Source organism: Lathamus discolor, chromosome 2, assembly GCF_037157495.1.
Source record: "Lathamus discolor isolate bLatDis1 chromosome 2, bLatDis1.hap1, whole genome shotgun sequence".
Lineage (NCBI taxonomy): Eukaryota > Metazoa > Chordata > Aves > Psittaciformes > Psittacidae > Lathamus > Lathamus discolor.
In genome coordinates this window covers 156,477,360-156,491,224 of record NC_088885.1, presented here as the reverse complement: position 1 = coordinate 156,491,224, position 13,865 = coordinate 156,477,360, and the positions used below count along the sequence as shown (strand labels likewise).

Here is a 13,865-nt window from a genome sequence, read left to right as displayed (position 1 = left end):
TCTTGGCATGCTTTTCCTGCCTCTATGGATTGGTCTTCCCTTTGGAAAAACAAAGCTGTTTCTGTGAGTCATTTATATTCCTTGTGTTTTTTCAAGTGATGGTTCTCTGAGGCATTTCTATTTTATATCCTTGTCAGCAGTACTCAAGGGCATCCAAGTACAAATTTGGCTGCAGCTGATGAGCCTTTGACCAGGCTCCTTGCTGGGGAAAGGATCTCCCGGTGGCACGGGCAGGATGGGATGAATTAGGGTTGTAAGGCAAAAAGCTGAGCCTGTAGTATGAAAAAGAAGTTATTTCAGTAGAAATACGACATTTCCAATGATGTGATTTAAGTTAATGGCGTTATATTGAATACTTTGACACTATGGATAAAATGGCTTCAATAGCAAGGCAGATATATATTGGGATTACATTCCTTTTAATGGAAAAGCAGGACTGTGGTGTGGCAAGTTAGACCCATGGCCCCAGACTGTCAATAAGCCATCTTTAAATATAGTTGGCTGCTTTTAGCTGAATGCTGTTCCAGTCCTTTGCTCGGATGAGAGGAACTGCTGTATCAACAGCTTTGTTGGAAAGCTGGAGTTTATTACTGCAGTGTCTGGATGGAGGTCTTTTATTGTGGGTTTCTTTAAATCTTGTGATATTCCTTGAAAGATCATAATCATGGTTCATGACTATGGATGCTTGATTCTTGTGCTACATAAAAATTTCTTGTGCTACATAAAAATGGATGCTGAATGGCTAAAGTGTGACCTCGCTTTGAAACAATGCTTTTTTTGCTAGTTCTTTATGGGTTCAAGTAGGAAACACTGCATTTTCCTTATTCTGGAGGAAGAAAGAGGTAAAATAGAAGGATTTTCTCTCTTTAGTTCCCTGTAGCTTTGTTTCTTTGGTAGTTACATCAAGATGACTTTTGCAAATAACTCGTCCGATTTTGTTTTTCTTTCACATTCTTGTGTTCCTTTAGCAATGATGGATTGAAATTGCTGCAATACTTGTAAACTTGCTTTAGCTGCAGTGAGACGAGATGACTTCTCTGCTTTTCAGAAGTGGCATAGATAGTTTGGTGTTTTGGCTGAGTAAGGGAAAGCAAAGTTCCTGTCTCCAGCCAAGCAGGAATTTACTCTTGAAGTAAGCAGCAAAGTTCCAAGATTAGAATAGATTGCTGTAGTTGATCTCATCCCCCTGCATGAGTAATCCTGGGTGGTTATTTAGCAGACTGAGCAGGAGATTATAAACTCAGAACCTAGCTTTGTTTCTGGAAACTCTGGAGCGATGAAGAAGCTGGAATAGCTCCTTCCCGGGATTATCTTTACACTGGGGGATAGCGATGTGTAAATAATCCTCCCTGCTCCCATCTCCAGACTGCCCCTGTAGCGTGCAGCTCCAGTGGACTTGCAGCTCCCTCTTTTCAAAGCTTCATTCTGAGTAGTTTTCAAATGGCAAATATCCAACATTAATAATCCACATAGCAGAGCTGGGAGGAGGCTGGCTGTGGGGGCAGCCCTATCACGTTGGACTTCAAACAGTCTTTTTAATAGTCAGAACAGTGGTAAGTAGCAAACGAGTTTTACTGCTGTCTTCTGCTTTGTTGAAAATGGAGCCTTTTGACCTGAATGTTTGAGAAGCGGAGTGAATACTGTCAGCTATTTCTGTTTTGCTAAATGAGTGTGCTGAATGTGTTCCTGGTTAGGCTAAAATGTAAGAGCTGAGAACATTGTATTTAAGGGGGGGGGGGGGTGGCTGCTTTGCTTAAAAGAAAACAAAATCCCAGTGATCTGAAGCTCTGTTGAGTGTCAGGAAAGGACATTAACAGGTTTGAACCTTTGCAGCAATTCAGTAGAATCATTTTTCTGTGTAAAATAGCTTTTCATGCAAGTAAGTGCTCGGTTTACTGTCTTTGAGGGTTTCTCTCTGTAATTGAACATCAAAAGAGCTGTTAACAAGTAAAGAAGTTTGTGTTTCAGTGGTCAGTCGCTTTGGTGGATGGTGTTCATCAGTCTGAAAACGTGAGAGCTCTGGGGAGAGGTTTCTTAGACGTGGAACTGGAGTTTTACTTAACTGTAATACATTTTTCTTAGTACAATACTGGAGGAAGAGAAGCTGCAGCAAGAAGAACGAATGAGAATGGAATCCAGGCGACAAGTCACAGTATCCTGGGACTCAGGAGGATCAGATGAAGCTCCTCCCAAGGTAGCTAAGCCTACAAGTTACGTGTGTGTTCCTTCAAAGCTTCCTTTGATGGGTTCATTCAAACAATGGCAAATTTTGTAATCATCTGCTAATACTTGCCTGAAATGACCCAGCTCTACTTGGAACTGTTACTAGAACTGATCCATGCTATGATATCATATTATGTGATAATATTGTATTATCATATAATTTCTGTTTCTTGTTGTTTAACTTGTAAAAGCCTACCATAGTTGCCACAGAATTGTTTCCTGGGTTTTTCTTCTTCATTCTTGTAGCACTCATGAAACATTAGCAGCGAGTTCCAGACCAGTGTGAAGTTTATTCGTAACACATCTGTGAGAGGATAGAAATGAACTAACTTCACTTTCCTTATTCTGGACTGAAAATTAGGGGGTTGCTTCCAAAGACCTTCTGTGGCTTAGTTTCCACTTAATTTTGCTTCATTACATGTCTGTCCTGTTTGTATGTCGCTGATGTGTTCTGCAGCTGTGGTAGTCTTAACCTCACCAGTTGCTGAGCGCTCTCATCTCTCAGGAACTTGTCTCCTCGTCTGAATTATTTAGCACTTTAAAGGATTGAACCTCTATTTTGAAGCATTTCATTTTATGCAGTCACCATTGCAATGTGGAATATTATCTGCATCCTGATCACCAATAATGGTTTCAGTAGTACTCGTGTGGCATCTTGCACACATCCCCAGCTGTTACAGGAAGGCAACTTCTTTTGTCCTGTTTCCCCATCCCCAGGTTGTTGCCTGATAGATTTCTGAGCTTGGTTCTGTGTTTTGATAGTTTTATGGCAATCAGGAAATACGGGCAGTGGAATTGTTGCTTTCATTTCAGAGTTAAAAGCAGCAAACAATCCATCAACCTCTTTATTCATTTGAGATCAACCAGCAGCATCTGGTGTATATGTAAATGGATAATGTTCCCAGTTACAGAAGCAGATAAACTGCATAAACTAAAATAATGTGCTACTTAATTATTACAACCTTATTTGAAGAATTTATTTACTCTTGAAGCTTTGGGGCTAATCCAAACAGAATAAGTACCTTTTACTAATGTAATATATGAATAAGTACCTTATACTAATGTAATATGTGAGCTATACCGTATTAAACATTATCTTTAGAGCTTTAGGTGTGATGTATAGACTCAGACATTTGACAATGTGTTAAGATGTGTTAAGATTGACATTAATTCAGTGTGTTAAGATTGACATTAATTTGGTGTGTTAAGATTGACATTAATTCTACCACTGCGTATCTTTTTGAGCAGGTCAATATGTCCTCACTGTCTGAGCAACGCAGTTGTTGGTTAGGTTTTTTAACAGTATTTTTTTGTGTAAAATATGGATCACAGCATGGTTTGGGTTGGAAGGGACCTTAAAACTCATCCATTTCCAACCCTCTGCCATGGGCAAGGACACCTTCCACTAGAGCAGGTTGCTCCAAGCCCTGTCCAACCTGGATGCACATACGAATGTCATTTGAACAAGCTGAATTTCATGGATAGGAGATTTTAAGTTTCTCTTAAGTTATTATCCAGTTTTCTAATGGTGACAACTGATTTTTAAATCCAGCAATTCATTATAAAATTTTCAGGTTGTTACAGGTCTTAAACCCCAGTTTATTTATAGGCTTAAACTACACATTCTCAAATGATTCACAGGTATCACAATTTGTACAACGACATTGCCTGATTCACAGTGATTTCCATTAGAAACCTAAGGCAGGAAATATCCTAGTACAGAATGCTGACATTTTTCATGAAGTGATGATAAAACTGCAATCTCAAAGCAATATGTTGGTCACCAGAAGGACTGAAGGAGCCTATTTGCAGAATGATGAGGTTTGGAGGCTGTTTTTCCCTCTTTGGTTGCTTTTACTCCTCCTGAAACACACAGCAGCACTCTTACTCAGAAAAAAAATGCATATAGAAACATTATGTACACCTTTAGAGGTGAATATCAACCAAAGTAACAGAGCATTTCTGCTTGGAAGGTGAAAGTCTGTTGTTCAGAGCAACATTTCCCAACGTTACTTCTTTCAGGAGTGTGAAATTCCTGTACCTGTCCTAGCAAAAGGATGGTCTGTTCAGCATGCACAGAAAACCAGACTCCTGTAATAGTGCTGTCAGAATTCCTGGTGTCTTTCCTCCTGCTTTCCTGTGATTATACATCTTGTTTTATTATGTGTAAAGTGTTGCCTTTCTCCTGAAGGGGTAAAGCAAGACAATCAGTTAAAGACTCGTGATAGCTGTTCTTTAGCTGTTGTTTCTAACAGGAGCTAGTTCTGTCCTGTTTTTTGTTGGCTAGGAGTGGGTTGCAGAACCAAAGCGTGGACACTGAAGTCCCATGAAGTCCAGAATATGATCAAAAGCACCTTCCATGTCGAGCCAGTTGGTTACACAGAAGTGAATGCTCAGAACTAACTTTAACCCTCAGACTAACACATGGAAATAAATACTCATGCTACACAAACTGCTAAACCAGTTTGTGTTCAGACTGAAGCAAAAGAATTTACTTTTGGGAACAGGCACAAAAGCAACAAATTAATGGCAAACCTTTATGTGCTGCACATTGAAAACTCAGAAACACTGCTCTGTTTGCACCTGGAAACTTGATTGCAGAGTTATGTTCTTAGCTGATGCTGTCTCTAGAGTTAAACAGCGCAGAGCAGGTCATTTAGTGCAAGCAATTAAATATACACAAAGAATTGACGGAGCAACTGTTGTTTATTGACATACCTGCAAGCAATCCAGCCATTTCCAAGCAAAGATGGAGGAAAACTTCATTTTAGTTGTTTAAAAGAAATATTAGTCTTTTTAGAGTGTTTATTTGAGGGTTTCTTTTGAGCTTGCTGTTGTGATGCACCACCTGTAAATGTTCTGGTTCCAGTTTCCTGTTTCTAAAGACTAACAATTCCTTTACATTTACAGCCCAGTAGGCCTGGTTACCCCAGTCCGAGATCCAGTGAAGGCTTTTATCCAAGTCCACAGCACATGGTACAGCCAAATCATTACCAGGTATTATATTTGTAACACCATGCATGTGTCTTTTGCTGTGCGGGGTTTATAACTCTGTTGCAGTTGGTGGCATTGATTCGCTCCTTACGCAGTTTATAGTCATTCCGTTATGTTAAATGGGTTTTGTTTTACATCAGACCAAATCCCAAAGTGAGCCTGGCAGGTTTACTCCAGGTGGCAAATATTTTCATGTCAGATTCCTGAGACTGCAGCGAAACACATCAGACATTTCCATATTTATCAAAGGAATGTGGTGTTCGTGTTAACATTTGTGCTACGCCACAAACCGGCTTTGACTGGGCTTTTCTTTGGCTTATTGATCCTCTGCTCCCTGATGTTTCTCTGACCCATTTCTGTTTTCTTTTGGCTGATAGCTGCCTTTAGATCTACCACATCACACACTCATAGGTTATGCTTTTCTTCCTAACCCTGCTGAAGACATTTAAACCAAAAGGTCGTCACAAAAGTACTTTAAGCATTCTCAAGTTTGTTCAAAGCTAAAGCCACATAGAGCAGTCTCAGTTGAGACTTCCTTTATTCCTTGGGAAGGGGGAGGCTTTCATTGTTTTAATGAGGACTTCAGACTATTAAACCCACTTGGATTTTCCTGTGGAGAAGTTCTCAGGCCACACAGCCGAGCACACTAATTACGTGCTGTCACTTGAGCCTTAAGCTTGTAACATGCAGCAGGGGGTATGGTTTTATATGGCTCTGTAGGGTGATGTTTGCAGGCTCCTGGTAGCTTGAGTATGAGCTCTGCATGTGTAGCTCTTTTAAATCTATCAGTAGATTTATCTTGGGGCATCAGAAGAGTTTGATATGCTTGACAGCAGAGGTTAAAATGCACTTTCTAATGCTGCTGTTGTGACAGGCATCCTCAAATAGTTCTAGTTATCCTCAGAAGCTGTATATATAGGTATACATGTATACCCTTCTAGTTATTCTCAAATAGTTGCTGTGAAGTTACAATAGGCATCCTTAAAAACAAAAAAGGGGATTTGACTCATATTTTGGCTCAGCTTCCTTCTTCTGCTGTTGCTTCCCCTTCTCCCTTCTCAGTGACTGCTTGAATTGAGTCATTTCTGCATTCTCATGTTGCTTCCTTGGGTGGTGGAAGCTATTAATTATGGGAAAGGATAGGTCTTATTAATATAACTTTATCTTTGGGTTTTTCATCCCCCTCCAAAGGTGTCTGGCTACCCTGGTTCTCATGGAATACCAGCCATGGCAGGCAGCATTTATCCAGGGCAGGCTTCTCTCTTGGATCAGACAGATTCCTGGAACCATCGGCCTCAGGAAATATCAGTGTGGCAGCCAAACATGGAGGTATCATAAAGTGACACATCTCTTGTTGCACTCCATACAGTAAATAGGATTTCTTATAAGTGTGCTCTTTATACAAAATCTTAATGAAGATGTCACTTGTATCTTAACTGAGTGACAGCAAGTATTTCATGTTTGTTAAAAGAAGGCCTTACCGGAACTTATTGCTGTTAATAGAGATGGGAACAGTCATGTAAAAATATGCAATATCATTACTGTCTAAAAATACCTCTCGTGGGAGATACCCAGCAGAGCTAAAGGATGGGAGGCTTCTCTGTAACTGCTTCCAGAACAGACAGTGATCTGGTCTCGAAACTGTTCTGGTGTTGGATCCTGTTAGATGCTTTTCATCCTGTCATGACTGCATGGAGCTGCTGCAAAGAACATCAAATGAATTCCCCCTTTAACCTTCCACCATTTTTCTCCTGTTCTCCTCAAGTATTTTATACTTTCTCATTCCATTTTATCCTCCCACAAAGATTCACTTTGTGCAGCTTCTGTCTTAAATGTTTCCTTTCTACCCAATGCTCTATTCCCTGTGCCTCTCATAAAAGTTTAAGTGATAACTGAGGGTTATCTGTTAAAATACAGGTGATCAGATAGGTGTCTTGAGTCTTCTGCTTACTCTTGGTTGATTAGGCCATTGCCGCTTGCTGCCATGCTGCTGCTGTTCCCACTGTATTTAGCTGGGGTTGTAGTCCCAAGTAGTTCAACATCCCTGTAGATTATTGACACTAGAAACAACAGTCTAACCATGTCATGCTTGAATAAAGTCTTGGTGAAAGCATAAGTCTGTACATGTGTCTGTACTCGTAAGTTACAGCCAAAGTTCTCCCAAAAGCCTGGGAAGTTGGTTACCTAAAATAATCTTGGTGAAGTTTGTTACCAAATTCCCGTTGGCTTTTAAAAATACTGATTGATACTCTCCTGATAATGATTGCCAGATAGCACTGGGATATGGTACATGGAGTATTGTAAGCTTAAGACATGGACAAAACCTTGCTCACAAATGCATTAATAAAATGCTGTCTGTGACATGCTTTGCAAGTGTCAGATGAAACTTAGAAGCATATTTGTCCTGAGTAAAAAAGGTGTCTTGCAGCTTTTAACAACTGGATAGGTACATATTATATATATATGTGTGTGTGTGTATATATAAGGAAGAAGTTCTTTCCTGTTAGGGCGGTGAGGCACTGGAATAGGTTGCCCAGGGAGGTTGTGAGTGCTCCATCCCTGGCGGTGTTCAAGGCCAGGTTGGACAGAGCCTTGGGTGGCATGATTTAGTGTGAGGTGTCCCTTCCCATGGCAGGGGGTTGGAACTGGATGATCTTAAGGTCCTTTCCAACCCAAACCATTCTATGATTCTATGACTCTATTATTGCTCAAGACCAAGAAACCAAAATTGATAGATCTGGTTTTGTTGTCCAGCTTAAATGAAGTGCCATGTATGAAGTGACAACATTACTGAAACAGAATTCTCCAAATCTTTTCGGTTCCAGTGATGAGGAGCAAGATAAAATGTTCCTAGTGGGAAAGGGTTTCCTCTGATGGTCTGCTCCAGTTTATAAGGGGTTGAAGGAACTATGCTCGACGGCTGTTGTGCATTTGGCCTTTTAAAATGTGTTCTTCTATAATCTCTTACATTCTTGCAGCTGTTTTCTAAGTTGTGAGACTGAATAAATTCACTCTGGTTTGTAGGATTCGGGCACTTTGGACATACGAGGAATGAGCCAGGTTCTACCCACACATCTTATGGAGGAGAGATTGATACGACAGCAGCAAGAGATGGAAGAAGATCAGCGCTGGCTCGAAAAAGAGGAACGATTCCTGGTAACGCATCATTCCATAGTGCTTCCGAATTCATTCTGATGTTTCCTTTTCTATTGCAGCTTGCTAATACTGCTCAATCCTGTGAAATAAGAATACGTACTGAGAACACAGGGGTGCCTACCAAAATGTAGGTTTGGAAACAGTTTTTACACCAAGTGTTGAACAGTGAGTCCTGTATTTCAAATACCTGGGAGAGCTGAGGGGTTTAATGAATCTCATTTTACCCAGATGGGTATTTATTTATGTGTGGGAAGTCCTGAGTACAATTCTGTGCCAATCTGGAGATTACCTCTTTGTTCTTAAGGAGATAGGTCTGTGCATACTCCACCCCTAAAAAAGGGACAGCTATCAACCATCTAAGACTGTAGTAAGAGTTGCAAGCAGACTTGCGCTAGAGGAGTAATGAATGACATGTTAGTGGGAAGAAACATTTTAAGAGCTCTTAAAATGTCCAGCACATGTTCAAGCCAAGGTCCACATTGTGGAGTTAAGATGTTACTTTTGATTAAAGGATGCTGAAGCTTGCTTTTGGCTGGTTTCCTTGTGAGTGCACTTGGGAATTTGTGGTTTACCATTGGATTCTAGTGAAGAAACCACGGTACCCAGATTGCTTTGTCCAGTTTATGACAAGGGGGAGGAGAGAAGAGAATTTCTTCCCTAATTTAGGCATTAACTTTTCCAGTCTCGAGTGGTACCACTTGCTTGCTATTTTCACAAGCCCAGAAGGTCAAATTGATCCCGTTGTCAGTGGAGATGGTCTAGAGCTCCTTGAGGAATGCATCTCTTACTGAGAACAAGGCATTGTGACTGCAGGTGGCAGGAGATTGTGTGGGAACTTGCTGCAGAAAGCTTTCTGGCTTTCTTCTGCAGAATAGATAGTGATTGTTTGGAGTGTTTGTTATTGTAGTTTGGTTCAGTCTCTGGACCATTAGGATGTTTACCATCCCCCAGATGGCTCTTTGAGGAGGGACTTGATCATTTTCCCTTTGATTCAGTCTGAGCATATTTTTGGGAAAGAATTACTGTGTTTTCATTATGTCTAAGTTTGTACTGTGAGGAGGCACCATCCCTGTTGCCACCCCCTGCTCAAAGGAGAAGTAGCACTGATGAACTTGTGAGTAGCTGTACAGCTTGACAGAGCTGGATTTGGTTGATGTAAACCCTTAAAGGGTTAGAAAGGCAAGAAATGGAGTAAGTTTGAGTGGAAATAAGCATGAACTTCAATGGCCAAAATGTGGAATTGGAATCCATAAGAGTATTCAGTTCTTTTTCTTTCTGTGCTAACGTTTTGACTTCAGGGTTTATACTTTGATGCCTGTCACAGATTATGCTGTGTCAAAAGCTAAACAAGCTAATGAGAGCCACAGGGTCTATTTGAGCCCATAGCAGGATGTATGTCAGAGGAATCTTTGGTTTATAGATGGGTGTTTCTTAGGTAAGGAATGTGGTTTTCTAGGTTTAGCCCTGAAGAAATCAAGATGGTGGGAAAGTCCTTGTTAGAGGACTTGCAGATCTCCTGAAGGATATCCACAGTCTGTACCTGAGAGTGCAGACACAGGTCCGGTATAGAAATAATCCATACATTACACACACACACTCCTTACCCTGTCCTCTAAGGAGTGACAAGTGACATTTCTTCTCTTGGAAGAAGGATCTTCCCTACTTTCACTGCAGGTGACGTAGGGAAGTGAAGCATCGATGTCATGTCTCTTGCTTTGAGACATCTTCCTGCACTAACCCTTAGCTCCTGATTAAATGGTTTGCCCAAGTCTGCTCTCCCTTGCCTGCTATAGGCAGGTTTCAGAATATTTTTCCTTTTGAGCACAAAGAGCAATGGAGAGGGCAGAGCCAGGCTTTATTTTCTAACTTCTGTGACCATACAGTGGGGTGTTCTCAGTTCGAACTGGCTGCTTGCAAAAGCAGCTCTATTGACACAGTACTCCTGCAGTACATCTCACTCCTGATGTGTAAGAATTGGACTCACAGGGGAGCAACTACAAATCGTGTAATGTCAGACACTGCAACAGCAAGAAAAATCCTCAGTGGGGTTTCTGTTAGTACAGTTCTTGTTTCCCCAGAGTAACACCAGCTTGCTCATGGCTTGGTTGCTGCTTCTACAGGGAAAAAAAATGACAACTCAAAGCCTGTTAGTACATGTATAAACAGCAACTGATGCTGTGTGCTAGAAGAGACACCCCAGATGAAGAATTAAATTGCAGTGGCATTGAAATGGAAATTGGCCAGTCTTTGGGGAGGTTGTTATCTGTGTAAGCAGTTTGCCTGAATCTGGTCCTTTGAGAACATGTGGCTCGATACTTGAAAGGAGGAATTTGGTTTGCAAGCTGCAGCCTTTAGAGAATCCAGAATGCTGGAATTCTGCTGTAAAAAAGAGAAAACAAACAGAATCCTCTTCACGGGAAACTCCTGAATGAAAATAAATCTGTTGTGGAAAAACTGAAGTGTAAAGAAGTGCTCAATTTTAAATTGTACAACCAAATCCATCAGGAGAAATGGGGGGTGGGCACTTTTTCCCATGTTTCACACTAGTCTGGTAGCCGTAATGGACCCTGGGGCTTACATGGTCCTTTGATAAAAGTGCTTTGGGTATCAGCATCTCCAAGGAGGACAGCAGAAATAGCTGAATTATTTTTGAGGAAGCTAAAGCTAAAAGCAGTAAACACAGAGTTTAAAGCTTGATGCAGGTGACTGGAGAACATGGCCTCTGTTCAGGCTTATGCAGGTGGAGGGGTGAGACGGTTCCAGTACAAACATGTCACATCAAACAAGTGGAAGTCTGATTGGCCTTCTGTGTAAGGAGCCTTACTGTCTGGATTGTTATGTGCTGCAGTCTCCTGGGCTGAGGTTTTCACTCATTTATATCCTGAGACATTTGGATACCTTCTTGCACTGTTACACACAGGCAATAGCACAAGAAATTTGTGAAGTCTCATTCTGCACTTTTTCCTGAGTTATTTTTTGATCATACCCCAAAAAATGAAATTGATGAAGATTAATCAAGATTTTACTTGTGCATAATGGCATATAGAAGTGGAATGAACAACCTCCATCACCAGAAGCAGAGCTCCACAATCGTGAATGGCCTCTACTGCTGGCATTTGCAGCTCACTGCAACTAAAAGACAGGCTGAGAGAGATGGAGTTGTTCAGCCTGGAGAAGAGAAGGCTTCAGGGAGCCCTTACAGCAGCCTTCCTGAACCTAAACAGGATGACAAGAAAACTGGAGAGGGGCTTTTTACAAGGACATGCTGGGATAGGACAAGTTAGAGAATGACTTTAAACTGACAGAGGGGAGACTGAGATGAGCTCTTAGGCAGAAGCTCTTTACTGTGAGTTTGGTGAGGCACTGGCAGAGGGTGCCCAGAGAAGCTGTGGCTGCCCCATCCCTGGCAGTGTTCAAGACCAGGTTGGATGGGGCTTGGAGCAAGCTGGTCTATTGGAAGGTGTCCCTGCCCGTGGCAGGGGATTGGAATGGGATGAGCCTTCGGGTCTCTTTCAACCCAAACCATTCCATGATTCAGCCCGTTACCCTGCAGTCTGGCGTGCACGCTGTGATAACTTGCACTTATGTCCAGCACTAGCTTTCCTCTGTAGGCTTTGTTCACACACAATCAGCCCATAAGAATCACATAACTCCATTAGAGCCGCAGTGTGTGTATCTCAGTCTTACAGCCTGACTTTTTGTGTACAGAATTAATTTAAAAGCAAATATCTCAATTCATTGAGTCCAAACAATTTTAAATGCCTCCCTGTGAATGCTTTCAGTTGTGGTTTGGACAGAATCACCTGTAGCCACAGACAGGAAACCAGTGGTGGTGATGCCACGAGAGCCTCCTGAACCAGTAGTGAGTTAGTTTGCTTTGCAGAAGTTGTAGGGAAAGAAGCTATCATCCTGTATCTTTTCAGGGGGACCTTTGAAGTTCAGCTCTATCATGAAGTGAGTGATTTTATGCTGTGACTTTTGGCACTGTCACTAACTAGCTCTGAACGCTGCAGAACTCTTCTGTTTAATTGCCTGCTTCCTCATTCATATTTAGTTTCCAGTTTGAACCTTTTTTTGTGGCCTTATTGCTGTTATGTGGCAAGATTTTTAATCACATAGAATAAAGTGATATATGTGATATATATAGTAACTCCTTAGAGGACCAAACAGTGTTGTCCTGAGAAACTTATAGTCCTTTTCCTGTGATAGGTTAAGAAGAAATAACTCACATAGTTTCCTTATCGGGTTTGGGGCTGGGCTTTTTACTGAAATTCCCACATAGTTGTGGTTTTGCCCTATTCTGACACTGAGAACTGCAATTCAAATGGAATGGATGTGAACTGCTGCTAAAATAAGGTTTCATTTTTCAGCCTGAGAAAATCCCACCAAGACGTTGTAATCTGGCGTGGCCTGGGAATGCTGAGACATGTTCTTTTCTTAGTGAGTAACTAGAAATACTGGAACTAAAGCAGATGGTGTTCCAGTTTGTCAGCATAGGCATCCTGTCTGAAAAGTCCTCTACACGGTTCCAGAGATTTCAGATGGAAGACTTTTTATTAGGGAAAAATCCGTTTACTTTTGATGGATTTTGATTTTCTTCAAGATTATAACAAAATATAGTGCCTCCCTTAAGTATATATCTGTAATGAATGTAGCAAGCCAAGCTGGACAGAGTCTTGGGCTCCGTAGTCTAGTGTGAGGTATCCCTGTCCATGGCAGGGGGTTGGAACTGGATGATTTTAAGGTCCTTTCCAACCCAAACCATTCTATGATTCTATGAAGTAGAAAAGACTTTGTTTAAACTTTTATTTTAGTTTAGTGCAGTTGGCACTTCCACAATAAACGTGCTTTAGTTTTATGCTAGAGAAGACCCAGTGTACTAGGAGCATGAAACTCACTGGGAGATGGTTTGTCGTCAGTTGGCCACTGTTTAGCTTCAGCCTGGACAAGAGACAGCTCTGGGAAGATGCTGTAAAATGGTGTGTAAAGTACAGAACAGGTCAGGACAGTCTTTTATGGATTGATCTAGACAGTGTTGCATTATACACATCTGAAGGACCTCACTATTAAAAGGTCAGCACTTTATTGCTGTTTAATGCCAGCATGAGGAGCTGCAGTTAAAGCTCTCCACCTTAGAAGCGTAAGAATTGCTGCTACGTAAGACTTCAAAATACACCGTGAGTTTGATCATTGATCTCCTTACTTTTAAGATGCCAATATGCAGATCACCAAGATGCAGGTGGGTTGTGCAGCTGTGCAGGCTGCTCATGGACCCTCTGGTTTGCCATTACCCATTGGCACTTGGTGTCTTTGTTTTCAGATCAGGTTCTTGGAGAGCCTAGGCAACACCACCACCCTCCATGGCTTCGTTTGCCTGGGGGTGATCGACAGGGCTCTTTATGTTGGTTTGCAGTGTGTGTGGAGCAAGTGAGTGTAAAGTTAATAATGCTCATTTTAGTCATATTTTATGTGTATTTACACCCTTTCCATGA

General features: G+C 41.4%; 1 protein-coding gene across 8 annotated transcripts in view; it reads left to right on the top strand.

Moving 5' to 3' along the window:
• The window catches only part of PTK2 (protein tyrosine kinase 2), a 202,758-nt gene that overhangs the window by 176,433 nt on the left and 12,460 nt on the right, over nucleotides 1-13,865 (top strand). For 5 of the 8 annotated variants that reach the window (XM_065669026.1, XM_065669025.1, XM_065669023.1 and 2 more), the window contains 4 exons: nucleotides 2,083-2,194; nucleotides 5,134-5,220; nucleotides 6,409-6,546; nucleotides 8,242-8,373. In XM_065669026.1, coding sequence (XP_065525098.1) covers nucleotides 2,083-2,194; nucleotides 5,134-5,220; nucleotides 6,409-6,546; nucleotides 8,242-8,373 — 469 coding nt within the window. Of the gene's footprint in view, nucleotides 1-1,260; nucleotides 1,554-1,603; nucleotides 1,703-2,082; nucleotides 2,195-5,133; nucleotides 5,221-6,408; nucleotides 6,547-8,241; nucleotides 8,374-13,865 lie in introns of those variants that run through there. The other 3 variants (XM_065669029.1, XM_065669030.1, XR_010610301.1) reach the window with 3 other exon arrangements.